The sequence below is a fragment of the Rutilus rutilus genome (assembly GCF_951802725.1).
Source record: "Rutilus rutilus genome assembly, chromosome: 12".
Lineage (NCBI taxonomy): Eukaryota > Metazoa > Chordata > Actinopteri > Cypriniformes > Leuciscidae > Rutilus > Rutilus rutilus.
The window spans coordinates 11,482,172-11,500,014 of NC_140217.1; the positions used below are offsets into that span (position 1 = coordinate 11,482,172).

The window sequence follows — 17,843 nt, forward strand, 5'->3', positions numbered from 1 at the left end:
CCATTTGCTAAAATCATTTAAGTTGATTTTTTTCTCATTATTGTACACACAGCACCCCACATTAACAGAAAAACACAGAATTGTTGACATCTTTGCACATTTATTAAAAAAAGAAAAACTGAAATATCACATGGTCCTAAGTATTCAGACCCTTTGCTGTGGGACTCATATATTTAAGGTGCTGTCCATTTCTTCTGATCATCCTTGAGATGGTTCTACACCTTCATTTGAGTCCAGCTGTGTTTGATTATACTGATTGGACTTGATTAGGAAAGCCACACACCTGTCTATATAAGACCTTACAGCTCACAGTGCATGTCAGAGCAAATGAGAATCATGAGGTCAAAGGAACTGCCTGAAGAGCTCAGAGACAGAATTGTGGCAAGGCACAGATCTGGCCAAGGTTACAAAAAAAATTCTGCTGCACTTAAGGTTCCTAAGAGCACAGTGGCCTCCATAATCCTTAAATGGAAGACGTTTGGGACGACCAGAACCCTTCCTAGAGCTGGCCGTCCGGCCAAACTGAGCTATCGAGAGAGAAGAGCCTTGGTGAGAGAGGTAAAGAAGAACCCAAAGATCACTGTGGCTGAGCTCCAGAGATGCAGTCGGGAGATGGGAGAAAGTTGTAGTAAGTCAACCATCACTGCAGCCATCCACCAGTCGGGGCTTTATGGCAGAGTGGCCCGACAGAAGCCTCTCCTCAGTGCAAGACACATGAAAGCACACCTGAAGGACTCCAAGATGGTGATAAATAAGATTCTCTGGTCTGATGAGACCAAGATAGAACTTTTTGGCCTTAATTCTAAGCGGTATGTGTGGAGAAAACCAGGCACTGCTCATCACCTGTCCAATACAGTCTCAACAGTGAAGCATGGTGGTGGCAGCATCATGCTGTGGGGGTGTTTTTCAGCTGCAGGGACAGGACGACTGGTTGCAATCGAGGGAAAGATGAATGCGGCCAAGTACAGGGATATCCTGGACGAAAACCTTCTCCAGAGTGCTCTGGACCTCAGACTGGGCCGAAGGTTCACCTTCCAACAAGACAATGACCCCAAGCACACAGCTAAAATAACGAAGGAGTGGCTTCACAACAACTCCGTGACTGTTCTTGAATGGCCTAGCCAGAGCCCTGACTTAAACCCAATTGAGCATCTCTGGAGAGACCTGAAAATGGCTGTCCACCAACGTTTACCATCCAACCTGACAGAACTGGAGAGGATCTGCAAGGAGGAATGGCGGAGGATACCCAAATCCAGGTGTGAAAAACTTGTTGCATCTTTCCCAAAAAGACTCATGGCTGTATTAGATCAAAAGGGTGCTTCTACTAAATACTGAGCAAAGGGTCTACACAATCAAACCTTTAGAATTCTTCTGAAGTTAAAACAAGTTTGGCCCTGGTTTAAAATGGGCAGTGTAAAACCAAACACTTAATAAAACACCTACCAAATTAGCCAATGTTAGAAAAAAAAAAAAGTATTTTCACTTTCATGGAATAGTTTACCCAAAAATGAAACTTCCCTCATAATTGTCATAATAAGTCTCTGAACCAAATTGAATTAACGTTAAATACTTGAATAGCTTAAGGATAAGTAAACAACGTAAGAATTTTCATTTTTGGGTATACTATTTAACTAACCCTAGATAAAACAAATCCGGTTTAGTAAACAGTAGTACAGTTACATTTGTAAAGAAGGCTTTATACAGTCCAACATCTTCAAAGAAATTTACCATCAGCAGAACATTGTAGCTGGGTCAAAGTAAACAAATTTACTCCTGCAGCTTTAAAGAGAGGTTCTGCACCCTTCTGCTCATCTGCTTACTCTCTATGTCCATGATTATTTTCTGAAAGGCCTCAAAGGTATATTTGAGTCCTGCAGGATTTTTTAAGTTCAGTGCATAAATGAGTCCAAACATCATGGCACAGGCACATGCAACAGAGGGTAACTCATTTAGTACTTCCACACCTTCAATGACAATGGAAATGTCCAGTGCACGACTAAGAGCATCACTTTCACGGATCACAAAAAATGCCATAGTGGTCTTTTGAAATTCTCTCTCCGCTTCCTCCCTCTGGTCAGCCTAAAAACATACAAGAACAGAGAGTAATTGAGGGACTGTGGAAGAAAAAAAAAAACACCCCTTCATCTGAAAATTTATTACAACATTTAGTTAGCTGTCCTATGAAGGTCAATGTAGAGCCCAAACGTCTGTTGCTAACTTTCATTAAAATATCTTCATTTGTGTTCAGTGTAAAAATAAAATTTGTACGGTTTATTACAAGAGTAGAGTAAGTGATGACAAAATTTTCATTTTTGGGTGAAGACCCAAACTCTCTTTTACACTCTCTTTGGCTTAGAAAATGCTTTTAAACACTTGTACAATCAAACTTTGGGAGCCCATGTGTTGACCATTGTAGACAATCACAGACATATTTGTTGAGTGCAGTACCACAATGGCCAATCAGAGGCATTTATCAATCTACTCAACAGTGTTCAAAATGCAATTATGGGTGATCCAACCCCTATTAAAGGAGTATTTCACAATCAAAATTCTGTCATCATTTACACGCCCTCTTGTCATTTCAAACCTGTATGAATAACAGTACTGTCCTCTGCAGAATTTTGAACAATGTTGGTAACAGAACAGCACAGCCTCCATTCACTATTATTGTATGGACACAAAACCAATGCAAGTGAATGGGGGGCTCTTAACAACATTCTTCAATATATATTATTTTGTGTTCTGTGGAAGAAAGTCAATGAAAATGTGTAAATGATAACACAATTACTTGAACTACTTTAAAGCGATATGTCACTACCAAATAAAAATTTTGCCACGTTTTACTCACCCTCAAGGCTTGAGAAGACCTTTGTTGAGACCACAGAGCCGTGTCGAGCAGTTTTTTAATCGATGGATGCACTATTTGAAGCTTCAAAAAGTCAACAATTCACTCCCATTCTACCGCTTGGAAGTAAAATGATACGTAGGATTATAACTTTGCCTGTTTTGTTCTTCAAGAATATACAGGTGCATCTCAATAAATTAGAATGTCGTGAAAAAGTTAATTTTTTCTTGTAAGTTATTTCAAAAAGTGAAACTTTCATATATTTTAGATTCATTGCATGTAAAGTAAAACATTTTAAAAAGTTTTTTTGTTTTAATTTTGATGATTAGAGCTCACAGCTCATGAAAGTCAAAAATCAGTATTTCAAAATATTAGAATATTTACATTTGAGTTTCAATTAATGACCATCCCTACAGTATAAATTCCGGGTATCTCTTGTTCTTTGAAACCACAATAATGGAGAAGACTGCTGACTTGGCAATTATCCAGAAGTCGAACATTGACACCCTCCACAAAGAGGGTAAGTCACAGAGGGTCATTACTGAAAGGAGTGTCTATTTACAGAATGCTGTATCAAAGCATATTAAATGAAAAGTTGACTGGAAGGCAGTGTTTAAATAGGAAAAGGTGCACAAGCAACGGGGATGACTTCAAGCTTGAGAATACTGTCAAGCAAAGCTGATTCAAACACTTGTGAGAGCTTCACAAGGAGTGGACTGAAGCTGGACTCAAGAGCCACCACGCTCAGACGTCTTTAGGAAAAGGGCTACCAAGCCACTTCTGAACCAGAGACAACGTCAGAAGCGTCTTACCTGGGCTGTGGAGAAAAAGAAGTGGACTGTTGCTGTTGGTCCAAAGTCCTCTTTTCAGATGAAAGTAAATTTTGCATTTCATTCGGAAATCAAGGTCCCAGAGTCTGGAGGAAGAATGGAGAGGCACAGAATCCATGTTGCTTGAAGTCGAGTGTGAAGTTTCCACAGTCACTGATGATTTCGGCTGCCATGTCATCTACTGGTGTTTGTCCACTGTGTTTTCTGAAGTCCACAGTCAACGCAGCCATCTACCAGGACATTTTAGAGCACTTCATGCTTCCTTCTGCTAACAAGCTTTTTGGAGATGCTGATTTCATTTTCCAGCAGAACTTGGCACCTGCCCACACTGCCAAAGGTACCAAAAGCTGGTTCAATGGCCATGGTGTTACTGTGCTTGATTGGCCAGCAAACTCGCCTGACCTGAACCCCATAGAGAATCTATGGGGTATTGCCAAGAGAAAGATGAGAGACACCAGACCCAACAATGCAGATGACCTGAAGGCCGCTATCAAAGCAACCTGGGCTTCCATACCACCTCAGCAGTGCCACAAACTGATCACCTCCATGCCACGCCGAATTGAGGCAGTAATTAAAGCAAAAGGAGCCCCTACCAAGTATTGAGTACATATACAGTCTTATGAAGTATTCTAATATGTTGAGATAGTGAATTGGTGGGTTTTTGTTAAATGTGAGCCTAAATCATCACACTTGAAAGAACACACATCAAAGAACCAAAGACTTAAACTACATCAGTCTGTGTGCACTGAATTTATTTAATACACGAATTTCACAATCTGAGTTGAATTACTGAAATAAATAAACTTTTCCACTACATTCTAATTTATTGAGATACACCTGTAACCATTTTCAGTTAGGATACCTTGAGGGCGAGTAAAACATGGGGAAATGTTGACTTGGTAGTGAAATATAACTTTAAGGCAAACATGGTTGGAGAAAATTTCAGTAGTTTGCATTGTCTACATTACCTGGTATTCTTTGATCAGACAGCTTGCATCTTCACCAAGGTACATGATCAGGAACTTCAGCAGGCACTCTCTTCTGATGTCTATGTCCAGACTCTACAAAATGTTCAAGATGTATTGTTTTTATTAGACCAAAACACTACTAAATTGATTGCCACAAGCAATTTTGTTTGCATGCAACCAATACCTGATCCATAACTTTAATAGTATCCTTAGTTTTTTCGCGGAGGACTCCACCTTTGCTCCTAATAACCTGGAGAAGCTGATAGCTCTGTCTGTCCAAAGAGGCCATAAATCTCGATTGTAAAGGTAAGGTCGTGATGCGAAAAAATTCGGCATTAATCTGTAAGAAAGAAAAACAGAAAATAGACTTCTGAAAAAAAATATTTTACTTTGAGAACTAGTTGTAAAAATACATAGACACACAAAGCATTAAACAACAAAAGGTATAGTAAGACATTTTCAAAAACACTACATACTAAAATACCATTGTAAAAACTATGGTAAATTCAGGATATGTCACTTACATTTTAACATTTTTCAATACAAATAAATGCTTTTACCTCCTCTTGTTGAAACAGAGCTGGCCAGCTTTCTTGCAGTTCTTGAACACTAGGTTGGTTTTCCACAATCTCTTGTCTGCGTAAGGTAAACGTCTTTGTCATTTTTTCTCTGATTGTCAATGCATTGTTTCTTTTCTTCACTTCCTTTACAAGTGCCAGGCGCTCAATTTCAAGGTTTGCTGATGTCTCTCCAGCAGGTAGGGATGGGATATGATTGGCCTCACCACGTTTAGGTCGTTTAACATTTTTTGCTGGAAAAGCATGGTCTGAGGTTTCGGTTTTCAGAGAATTTACCAAATAATCAGGGCATCCAAGACCTTTCAACTGTGTGCGTAGGTTTCCCATCTTCATTTTAAGTCTCTGTGTCCACCCATAGCACCCACTGAAGGATCCTTTTTCTGCTAAGCAAGGGTGTTTCTTGATAAGTGCCTCTGAAACTTCACAGAAGTTTGCACTGCTGGGATAAGATTTATACTTGTATATCTCATCATAAACCTTCTCCAGAATATCAGACTTCATATTTGGAGTGACAGTCAGCCTTGTTCCGTTAGCCTTAAAAAGAGAATTTCCTCTCTCTAATTGGAGTTCAGTGTCATAAGAAAAGAGTGGAATATTAAATTATATTGGCCACTGTTGATTTCTTGTAGAAACTGTTTCTGAGCCAGGGGGTGAGAGGATGATTGTATCATCAGTGTCACCAGAGCCAACGGAGGACAGAGCATCATCATCAGTCTGGGTCCCATCATTTGTTTGAGCAGTGAATGAGTCTTCGTCTGGCAACGGGATAATCTGTAAAAGTGCCAAGACTTTGAAGTTCTCCAGTGTTCGTCAAATTTACAAATACATCCCCAAAATCTTTTTCCTGATACTGTAGTCTGAATCTACAATTTAATCCAAAAGCTTCCCTCACTTTTTCACTGAGCTCATCCACTGATTCGGGAATCCCATCTTGCAGAAGCAACTTTCTTGAATCATCTTGACCCACAATCACCAAAAGCTTGGCAGGTCTTCTTGCATGCTAACAGATTCTGGAAAAAGAAAATAAATAAGATTAGATACAGTACAAGTAATAGATAATTGCTTGACATTTACATGTCACTTTTCTTAGAATTTATAAACAATTCTAACCTCAAACATGTATCTCTTCAGAACCACCATGCATCTCCCCCCAATTGTGTACTGAACAAGTGGATATGGGTCTGTAAGGTCATGGTGCTCTAAAAGTTAAATTTTCTTGTCAGATGACTGGACCAAGACATAGGCTCTATAATGTTCAGTATACCATGCATCAAGTCTTCTGACAATGAACAGTGGTTTGTCCTGCAACACAATAATTTGCACAATTTCACCAAACTCTGGAAGTCCTGAACATTCTCCATGAGCAATGACCATACTTTCTTTGTAGGTGAAGCCTTTAAATGTTACTTCCTTGGCCAAGCACACAACATCCAGGTTTGGGTGTTTCTGTTGTACAGACCATGATATGTCTTCATTCAGAACATCAGTGGGAAGATTAGAAACATGTTATACTTCCAATCTTGGTGTAAGAGAGCTGCACTGATACAGATGATATGCCATATGAAACTGATGTCTTTGTGACAACGACAGGAGCACATTCTTGAAGCAGTTGGTGTGACGCACAACTCTTTTAAAGAAGCTATGCTTAGCCTCGAATCGCATTGTCCACAGAGCAACCAGATGGCCAAATTTCTCAATTAGCTCAGAATAATGCTCCAAGTAGTGGTGTTTGGGCAAAAGTTTAGTCTCAGGAAAAACTTCTTGGAATCTAATTCTATGCTCAGATATCTTGAAGGCCAGATATGCTATAGAAGCTTTGGTGTGTGAAGGAGCGACAACAAGATCTACAATATCAATAATAATGTTGCTACGTCATACGCCGACATCCATCTCCTGTGAACGCGCGTCGAACGTTGCCGGAAGCCAGATATTTTCATTTATAAAGTTTTAAATTATGTATATTTTTACGACAAAACTTACTTTTGTGAAGGATGCATGCACATTTTGGGACTTGAAGGAGGTGGACCCCATAGCTTCACATTATAACCACTGAAAGTTCTAAGACATTTTCTAAAATAACTGAAAATGTGTTCGTCTGAGAAAAGATTGACATATGCATCTCGAACGGCTTGAGGGTGAGTAAATCATGGGTTAAATATCATTTTTGGCCGAACTATCCCTTTAAATGTTGTTGTGTATTACCCTCTGAGTGGATTATCAAAGACGTTATACCTTGATTTTCCTCTTCATCATGTTTCCTGCAACCGTTGGTGTCAGTGTGAGAGTGCCAGAAAGAATTATGGCTTGTACGGCCCCACATACACCTCATTATCATCAGTATGTAAAGGGTCATGAAACTTAAAATCAGGTTATTTTTGCGTTTATCTGAGCAAAGCAAAGTCTAAGCAATGTCACGGAATCTGTGGTAGAAGCGTGCTTTCGGAGTGTGTAATTGGCTGCCGGCACTAAGCGCTTTGCATTTTTTCATGAGAAAGAGCATGAAAGTTCTAAGACATTTTCTAAAATAACTGAAAATGTGTTCGTCTGAAAAAAGATTGACATAATGCATCTCGAACGGCTTGAGGGTGAGTAAATCATGGGTTAAATATCATCATAAATATCATCATATAATTAGTCTAAGCAATGTCACGGAATCTGAGGTAGAAGCATGCTTTCGGAGTGTGTAATTGGCTGCCGGCACGAAGCGCATTGCATTTTTTCATGAGAAAGAGCATGAAAGTTCTAAGACATTTTCTAAAATAACTGAAAATGTGTTCGTCTGAAAAAAGATTGACATATGCATCTCGAACGGCTTGAGGGTGAGTAAATCATGGGTTAAATATCATTTTTGGCCGAACTATCCCTTTAAATGTTGTTGTGTATTACCCTCTGAGTGAATTATCAAAGACGTTATACCTTGATTTTCATCTTCATCATGTTTCCTGCAACCGTTGGTGTCAGTGTGAGAGTGCCAGAAAGAATTATGGCTTGTACGGCCCCACATACACCTCATTATCATCAGTATGTAAAGGGTCATGCAACTTAAAATCAGGTTATTTTTGCGCTTATCTGAGCAAAGCAAAGTCTAAGCAATGTCACGGAATCTGAGGTAGAAGCGTGCTTTCGGAGTGTGTAATTGGCTGCCGGCACTAAGCGCTTTGCATTTTTTCATGAGAAAGAGCATGAAAGTTCTAAGACATTTTCTAAAATAACTGAAAATGTGTTCGTCTGAAAAAAGATTGACATAATGCGTCTCGAACGGCTTGAGGGTGAGTAAATCATGGGTTAAATATCATCATAAATATCATCATATAATTAGTCTAAGCAATGTCACGGAATCTGACGTAGAAGCGTGCTTTCGGAGTGTGTAATTGGCTGCCGGCACGAAGCGCTTTGCATTTTTTCATGAGAAAGAGCATGAAAGTTCTAAGACATTTTCTAAAATAACTGAAAATGTGTTCGTCTGAAAAAAGATTGACATATGCATCTCGAACGGCTTGAGGGTGAGTAAATCATGGGTTAAATATCATTTTTGGCCGAACTATCCCTTTAAATGTTGTTGTGTATTACCCTCTGAGTGGATTATCAAAGACGTTATACCTTGATTTTCATCTTCATCATGTTTCCTGCAACCGTTGGTGTCAGTGTGAGAGTGCCAGAAAGAATTATGGCTTGTACGGCCCCACATACACCTCATTATCATCAGTATGTAAAGGGTCATGAAACTTAAAATCAGGTTATTTTTGCGCTTATCTGAGCAAAGCAAAGTCTAAGCAATGTCACGGAATCTGAGGTAGAAGCGTGCTTTCGGAGTGTGTAATTGGCTGCCGGCACTAAGCGCTTTGCATTTTTTCATGAGAAAGAGCTCTTTTAACCCAATCACTGTTAACCCTAAGGGGGGTTATTGCTGCTCTCCTTGCTCTTATTCATGCTAGGCTGCATGGATGCGCAAGGAGTTATTACCCAGAACAGAACCATACCACCAATCCTAACTGTATGCTAATTGTCAATTGTACTTGATGATAGTGGCCCTGACAGAAACATCCCTAATATACACATATGTATGTGAAAGGAGAATGTAAGTGTTTGAGAGTAGAAATATATGCATGTGAAAGGAGAATGTAAGTGTGTGAGTGTTACAGTAAGTAGACACAGGAGAGAAAGATGGATGGTGAATAGTGATTTATTGATAACAAAGGGGCAGGGATGAGGTGAGCAGTGTAGTGGAGTCCAAAGGGTGACCTTGGCGGAGACGCAGGAAAGGACGACGCTGGAGACAGAGTAAGAGTCCACGCACATCAAACAAGGTCAGACAATAAACTGTGGTGAGGAGTGTGCATTTGTAGTGACGGTGATGATGGCGTGCAGGTGTGTGTGATTGGAGATGATGTGCAGGTGGGGACCAGGAGGGATGCTGGGAAGTGTAGTGCAGAGGTTGGAAATGGGTGGAAATGTGACAGGTAGAGAGTAGAAATATGTGCATGTGAAAGGAGAATGTCAGTGTGTGAGAGTAGAAAAATATTCATGTGAAAGGAGAATGTAAGTGTGTGTGTCACAATCCTCAGTCACCAGACCCGTCAACAGTTGTAGTCACACTGCAACTCCCATAATCCTCTCTGTCACCACCTGTGCACAATGGGCAATCACCACACTTGTCTGCCAAAAGTTCCTTTACATAGCACTAAACACACATACTTTGTCCGGTCACGTTTACGTATAGTGGTTGGTTTCGTTTGTTTAAATGTTGTTGTGTATTACCCTCTGAGTGGATAATTAATGACGTTATACCTGATTTTCATCTTCATCATGTTTCCTGCAACCGTTGGTGTCAGTGTGAGAGTGCCAGAAAGAATTATGGCTTGTACGGCCCCACATACACCTCATTATCATCAGTATGTAAAGGGTCATGAAACTTAAAATCAGGTTATTTTTGCGTTTTTCTGAGCAAAGCAAAGTCTAAGCAATGTCACGGAATCTGAGGTAGAAGCGTGCTTTCGGAGTGTGTAATTGGCTGCCGGCACTAAGCGCTTTGCATTTTTTCATGAGAAAGAGCTCTTTTAACCCAATCACTGTTAACCCTAAGGGGGGTTATTGCTGCTCTCCTTGCTCTTATTCATGCTAGGCTGCATGCATGCGCAAGGAGTTATTACCCAGAACAGAACCATACCACCAATCCTAGCTGTGTGCTAATTGTCAATTGTACTTGATGATAGTGGCCCTGACAGAAACAGCCCTAACATACACATATGTATGTAAAAGGAGAATGTAAGTGTTTGAGAGTAGAAATATATGCATGTGAAAGGAGAATGTAAGTGTGTGAGTGTTACAGTAAGTAGACACAGGAGAGAAAGATGGATGGTGAATAGTGATTTATTGATAACAAAGGGGCAGGGATGAGGTGAGCAGGGTAGTGGAGTCCAAAGGGTGACCTTGGCGGAGACGCAGGGAAGGACGACGCTGGAGACAAAGAGGAAGAATCCACGCACATCAAACAAGGTCAGACAATAAACTGTGGTGAGGAGTGTGCATTTGTAGTGACGGTGATGATGGCGTGCAGGTGTGTGTGATTGGAGAGGATGTGCAGGTGGGGACCAGGAGGGATGCTGGGAAGTGTAGTGCAGAGGTTGGAAATGGGTGGAAATGTGACAGGTAGAGAGTAGAAATATGTGCATGTGAAAGGAGAATGTCAGTGTGTGAGAGTAGAAAAATATTCATGTGAAAGGAGAATGTAAGTGTGTGTCACAATCCTCAGTCACCAGACCCGTCAACAGTTGTAGTCACACTACAACTCCCATAATCCTCTCTGTCACCACCTGTGCACAATGGGCAATCACCACACTTGTCTGCCAAAAGTTCCTTTACATACTTCTTTTCCTTTCCTTTGCACTAAACACACATACTTTGTCCGGTCACGTTTACGTATAGTGGTTGGTTTGGTTTGTTTAAATGTTGTTGTGTATTACCCTCTGAGTGGATTATTAAAGACGTTATACCTGATTTTCATCTTCATCATGTTTCTTGCAACCGTTGGTGTCAGTGTGAGAGTGCCAGAAAGAATTATGGCTTGTACGGCCCCACATAGACCTCATTATCATCAGTATGTAAAGGGTCATGAAACTCGGAAACTGGTTATTTTTGCGTTTTTCTGAGCAAAGCAAAGTCTAGTCACGGAATCTGAGGTAGAAGCGTGCTTTCGGAGTGTGTAATTGGCTGCCGGCACTGAGTGCTTTGCATTTATTCACGAGAAAGAGCTCTTTTAACCCAGTCACTGTGCTGGTATTATGCGTGAGATCACATTACAGAGGAGAATTCAAACAACATGCATGAGAGCGGTTACCGCACAGAACGCTGTCACGATGGATTACTCTGATACACAGAAAACAATAATGATCGCAAATTCAAAGAACAATGGACAAAAAAGTAACTATTCTTTCTGTTAAACTGACGTGTGTCATTTGTTCAGAGACTGTAGTGCTAGTCAATGTATTGAATATATTATTATTAGACCTTTCAAAGTTTCTTCCCCGATTCTTGCTCGTTCTTGTGCGTTTGTCATATAGGGTTATATTTTTAAAATACATCAAGGTGGCCTGATCTCTTTTTGTGTGTGTGTATGCGTGTGTGTGTGTGTTTTTTTTCTTTTTTCTCTGTGGTCATATTTTAATATTCATCTCATCATGTGTCTGTATAATGAGTGTGTTGTAGCGGGTCTGCGTTTTATTGGTTGTTGTCTCCCCTTTTCCCACCCTCTACACTCCCACTTTTCCACAGCTTTACACGCCCATTTCTTGAGACTTTTTGAACTTGGAGGTGTGAATGACCAGACTAAAACAGGGAGGTTTCATGACACTTTAAAGTCCCTGTAAAGGCAATTCTACCAAAAAATTCTAAACACATTATAAGTGCTAGAAATGTATTGCTAAAACATATTACAAAGACTGAGAACTGTGAAGTACTAAATTGTGGAGTTAGACCGTTAAACAGTTTTTCACCATTGCTGTGAGCCGGATTTTTTGGGCGGGGCTAAAACGGGGGATTGATGACGCACTGCGACCCCCTGAGCTTGATTGGGCCCCTACTTGATGATGCACGGAGTCACTAAGCCTATCGCCGCTCAATCGCGAGTTACTATCAGACAGCCTACAGTTTGCTAGCTAACGTTACTATGCCCACGGCTCTGGCTATGCCTTCGTCATGTAAATGCGTATTTCCTGGATGCAATAACTTAGAAAACAGATCGGTGTCCTTATTTAAATTTCCGAAAAATTATCATATCAAGAAGAGGTGGATTAATCTTGTGAAGAGCTAACGTTACCTTGATGGAGAGCTGATGATCACCACCACACCCGCCTCTGTAGAGATCAGGATAGTTTACTTTCGTTGGAGACAACTGGAATTCACTGATAATCCGCTGTTACTGGTGAATGGGGCCGAACCATGGGCCGAACCGACTATCTCCCGCTGTCCGCTTCGGCCTTCATCCTCCCGTCGCGCCGACATGCACAAGCTGTGCGCGAGTCATATTTCCCGCGAGTGGGCGTGGTTTCAGCGCAGCCAGCGGACACGCCCCCAGCGTTTGAGAGCTGAGACTACTGCTCATTTTTTCGAGATTTTGATAGCTTATTTTATTTACTTGGCAGCTTTTTTAATCATTCAAATTGGTCTGGGTGGCTAACACATTTTTCGGTGGTATGACAAACTCAGAACACATACTTAATTTTGACTTTACAGGGACTTTAAAGGCCCTCTGTAATCAAAATTTAAGTTTTTTAGCTTTTAGTATTGTAACGCCCCCTTCCTGTCAATGGGAATTTTAATGGGTGACGCCCAAGTTCTTTAGTATGCCCAAGCACGCTTACCAACACGATATCTCGCTCCGTTCAGCAGTGCACGGGACTCCAGTCACCAACATCTCCGAAATAACGCCCGTTGTCGTTCTCCTTCACAACGAACGCGACCATAGACAGTTCACTCCGAATGTACAGGCTCGCCGCCAGTGGTTCGTCCGTGCAAGTCTGTGACGCACTTTAAATAAACTCGAACTTCGCGGTCACGCTTAGCCAGCAGTAACTCAGTTCAAAGTCCACTCTAATATCCTTGAGATGAACTATAATGCATACATTTTTATACACAATTCACACTTTCCAGAGAGTTGTCTCGCCGACATCCCACATCTGTCATCATTTCTATCTCGTGCATTCTCTGCCTCTCTTTCCGCTTCTCGTCCCGCCCCTCCTCATATCTGATAGGTTATTATTCACAAAGTACCCAATCACATTATAAAGAAAGAAAAATAACAGGCCCTAACAGTTAGGTTATCTCTAAACACATTTTTCCACAGTACATTTAAACCAAACTTAATACATTTTTGTATACAACTTTGTAGAAAACTATTTAAATCTAAAACCTCTAACAGATTCCCACCTGGGCTACACTCTCCCGCCCTTTAAATGGTCCTCATGCCCCATGAGACCTAACACCTATTAGATGAGAATTCAACCTATTTTAATTACTATTCCCCTATGAACAATAGTCAGGGGATGATCTGTAGTATTCCCCAACTCATCGTAAGTAAGTTTGAGGACAGGTTTCACTTTCCTTTGAGATCTTCTAGGGAAATTCACCTCAATTTGTTCTTCTACATCATTCATTGAACCATCTCTTTCTAACTGTGGGTCCTACCTCTCTGTTGTCGGGTCATAGGCCTATTCATGGAAGGCAGTGGGTCTTCCTCTGGGGAGATCCTAACCGTCTGCCCAATAGGCAATAAGTGATCTCTGTGAAGGACTTGTGAACAACCCATGCCACTCTCTGGCTTGACGATGTATACAGGCAAATCTTGGTATTTATTCACCACCACATATGGCAATTGATTCCATCTACTTTGCAGTTTATGCTTTCCACGAAGACCAAGATTTTCCACTAACACTCTGTCACCTTTAGCCAACGTCTGGTGTCTTACGACTTTATCGTAAGCTTTTTTGTTTCTCATGTGGACTTTAGTTGCTGTTTCTTCTGCAAGATCATAGGCTCGTTTCAAATCTCTTTTCAGTCCCTCTACATATACAGAGAATAACTGACTCTCTCTTCCTCTGTCTCAAAACAAATATCCACCGGTAGCCTAGCCTTCCTACCAAACATGAGGTAATACGGTGAATATCCGGTGGCATCACTCTTCGTACTATTGTATGCATGTACAAGTTGACTCACATAACGACTCCACTGACGTTTCTGTGTAGTGTTCAAAGTTCCTAACATTGACAGCAACGTTCTATTGAAACGTTCTGGCTGTGGATCACCCTGGGGGTGATAGGGTGTTGTTCGGGATTTACGAATCCCTAAACTCTTCAAGAGTTCTTGGATCACTCTTCCTTCAAAATCACAACCCTGATCCGAATGGATTCGGGCTGGTAATCCATAATGGACAAAAAACTTCTCGACCAACACCTTAGTGACTGCTTTTTGATCTTTGGTAGGATATGCTTGTGCATATCTACTAAAGTGATCTGTGACAACCAGTATATTACTGAACCCTGCTGTATCAGTCTCCAGTGTCAGAAAATTAATGCACACCAACTCCATAGGACCCCCAGAAGTTATCTGATGCAACGGAGCTGCCCTTGTACGAGTAGTCTTCCATGAAACACAATTGCCACAATTTTTCACATAGTTTTCTACCATCTGTGCCATTCGTGGCCAGTAGAACCTGTCCCTATTCAGACTCGTCGTGCGTTCCACTCCCAAATGGTCCAAATCATCATGTAAAGCTTTAATCACTTGTAACCGGAACTTGTCAGGTAACACTAATTGAAATGTTTCATTTCCTGATACATCCTTCACAACTCTGTGCAATAATCCATACTTGATTTTCAGCTTCTCACTCTCACGCTTCATTAACATAACCTCTTGGGGATACTGACTCAAATCCGATGGCCACAAATCTGCATTCACAAACTTCTTAACCACTCCTGTGACATCATCCATGTCTTGACCCTTCCTCAAATCACCTCTAGTGAATTGTTCCAACTGCCCCATTCCAAGATTAGTTGCAAAAACGTATAGCTTAGGAATACCTTCAGCAGGCACCCCCAAACTGTCAACTAGTCGCTCTGCATTGGCTGAGTTTATCAAATGGATACAATTGCATATTCCTTTCACCTCAACCTCTGAAAGATGTTTCCACATATCAGTATGTGAGTCATTCCAGCGCCTTGATAGTAGATCCGCATCAATGTTTGTATGACCAGGACGAACCTCAAAATCATAAGTCGCCAAGGCAGCAAGCCATCTATGCCCAGTGGCATTGAGCTTTCCACTGGTCAACACATAAGTAAGCGGATTGTTATCCGTCACAACAGTAAATTTCACACCATACAAATAGTCGTGAAATTTCTCCACCACCGCCCACTTAAGGGAGAGAAATTCAAGCTGGTGAATATGATACCTCTGTTCGGCAGCATTGAGCCCTCGGCTAGCAAATGCAACGGGACGTAGCCCCTCAGGATACACTTGATTCAACACAGCCCCCAGCCCCTTCAGGCTGGCATCCACGTGCAAAACATATGGCCTCATTGGATCAGCGAATGCTAATACAGGAGCATGAGTCAAACAGTCAATGATCTTATGGAAGGCTTCAGTGCAGGAATCAGTCCACCTAAGACCAAATGGTTCTGACTCATTATGGTAAGTTTGATCAGAGAGAGATTTTTGCTTTTTCCCTTTCCTAACCGGAGGATACCCCTTGGTAAGCTCAGTCAAAGGCTTAACTATAGCAGAGTAGTTTGCAACAAACCTCCTATAATAGCCACAGAAACCCAGGAAAGATCGGAGAGACTTCAGATCAGTTGGCTGCGACCATTTAGCAACTGCTTCGGTTTTATCTGGGTCAGTTGATACTCCATCCGCTGAGACTATATGACCGACATATTTGACCTTGTCCCGACATATCTGACACTTGTCCAATGAAACCTTGAGACCTACCTCCTCAAGGTGATCCAACACCTTTAGGACTCTTTCCTCATGTTCCTCCAATGTAGCTCCAAACACAATAAGGTCATCAAGATATACTAGTACCTGGAGCAAGTTCATGTCTCCTACAGCCTTTTCCATGAGACGTTGAAATGTCGCAGGGGCCCCAGTAACCCCCTGCGGCATCCTCTCAAATTGATAAAACCCTAACGGGCAGATAAAGGCTGTTTTCTCTTTGTCTGATTCAGACATGGGTATTTGGTAATACCCATTTCGAAGGTCTAATACAGAGAACCAGCATCGTCAATCCGAGGGGTGGTATATTGATCGGGTACGGTCTTGCTGTTGAGGGTTCTGTAGTCTATACATATGGATTTTGCCATTCTTCTTCCTAACAATTACTATAGGAGAAGCATACGGGCTCCTCGACTCCTTGATTATCCCTGTCTCTAGCAAATCCTTCAAGTGTCTACGTACATCCTCTATATCTGCAGGAGCTATCCTCCTTGATCTTTCACGGAAAGGCCGAGTGTCCGACAATCGGATACAATGCTCCACCCCCTTGGCTAGTCCCACTTCCCACTCGTGTACGGAGAAAACATTGCGTTTCTGCACCAATTTCTGTCTAAGCCTCTCTTTCCATTCCACAGGAATGGGAGAATCCCCAAAATCAATAAGGCTTGGATCTATCTCCTCAGACTTACTCTCTCTCATCGGTGGAACAGCAATGTCCGCAACTTGCACATTCCCAAGCAAAGCACCTTCAGGTATGATAACCTCTCGCTTGGTCTCATTCTGTAAAAGCACAGATAAACTCTCTCCATTTACAGCTGAAGCTAAAGCCACCATAGGTTGAACCGTCAACCCTTAAGGTAGTGGGTTTAAATCATCAGCCTCCACCACTATGCCCTTTGTCACTGGTTGAGAAAATTCTGCTTGACAACTGACACAACAAATGTCTTCTGGTGGAATGATTACTGAGCCAGGTCCTTTCCATTTCAGCCGACCCACAACGTCATCCTCACCAACCTGACTCACCTTGACCGCAGTAGACTCTGCTATCTGGTAGAAAGCTTTTTATATTGAAAACACGAACCAGATTGCTACCCTTCTCTTTGTCACAAAGAGCAAACAGTCTTTGGAACAAACTGCCGTTAGTCCCCAATATTATAGGAGTCTGATCAGGAGAATTTGGTCCAGGGCACACTAGAGCCAGCACTGACAAGGTTTCTAGAGTGCCAGTCAATTCTCTAGGAAATTGAACATCCACCACTACGTAACCTTGGTAGGGGTAACTTTCGTCACTAATTCCCCAGATAGCCAATCCGGACACTGGATGAATAGGGATATGAGACAGATGTTTCTGGTACCATTTCTCAAATATAATGGTCACTTGTGACCCACTATACAACAGTGCAGTGCAAGGTTGACCATTTACCTTCAATGTCACCGTAGAAACTGGTCCCACCAACCCAGCCGGAATTGCAACTGATGCTATATTCTGGACCATCTGTGTTTTAACAGAGCAGTGTGTTGTCTCCTTGTCAGGACTATCATCAGTAGTACTTTGTTTCTCTTTAGCTTTCCGAAGGGAAGCTATAAGCTTCTGGATTACCTTCCTTTCATTCTGTGTGACAGTGAATTTAGTTGAGAT

General features: G+C 41.5%; 1 protein-coding gene across 1 annotated transcript; it reads right to left on the reverse strand.

Moving 5' to 3' along the window:
- Nucleotides 1-1,662: 1,662 nt before the first annotated feature.
- LOC311300831 (uncharacterized protein) lies at nt 1,663-5,623 on the reverse strand. Its single transcript, XM_084425441.1, has 4 exons — nt 5,498-5,623; nt 4,828-4,983; nt 4,644-4,736; nt 1,663-2,079 (listed from the first exon to the last, which is right to left on the reverse strand). Exons 1-4 carry the CDS (start codon nt 5,552-5,554, stop codon nt 1,768-1,770), a joined length of 618 nt encoding a protein of 205 aa, XP_084281567.1. The 5' UTR covers nt 5,555-5,623; the 3' UTR covers nt 1,663-1,767.
- Nucleotides 5,624-17,843: the final 12,220 nt, after the last annotated feature.

Coding starts and splice junctions, on each gene's coding strand:
- LOC311300831 (XM_084425441.1), bottom strand. CDS start 5,554: ATGAAGATGGGAAACCTACGCACACAGTTGAAAGGTCTTGGATGCCCT. Junction 4,984..5,497: donor TTGGATGCCCTGATTATTTG/GTAAATTCTCTG, acceptor TCTTTCTTACAG/ATTAATGCCGAATTTTTTCG. Junction 4,737..4,827: donor CTATTAAAGTTATGGATCAG/GTATTGGTTGCA, acceptor AACATTTTGTAG/AGTCTGGACATAGACATCAG.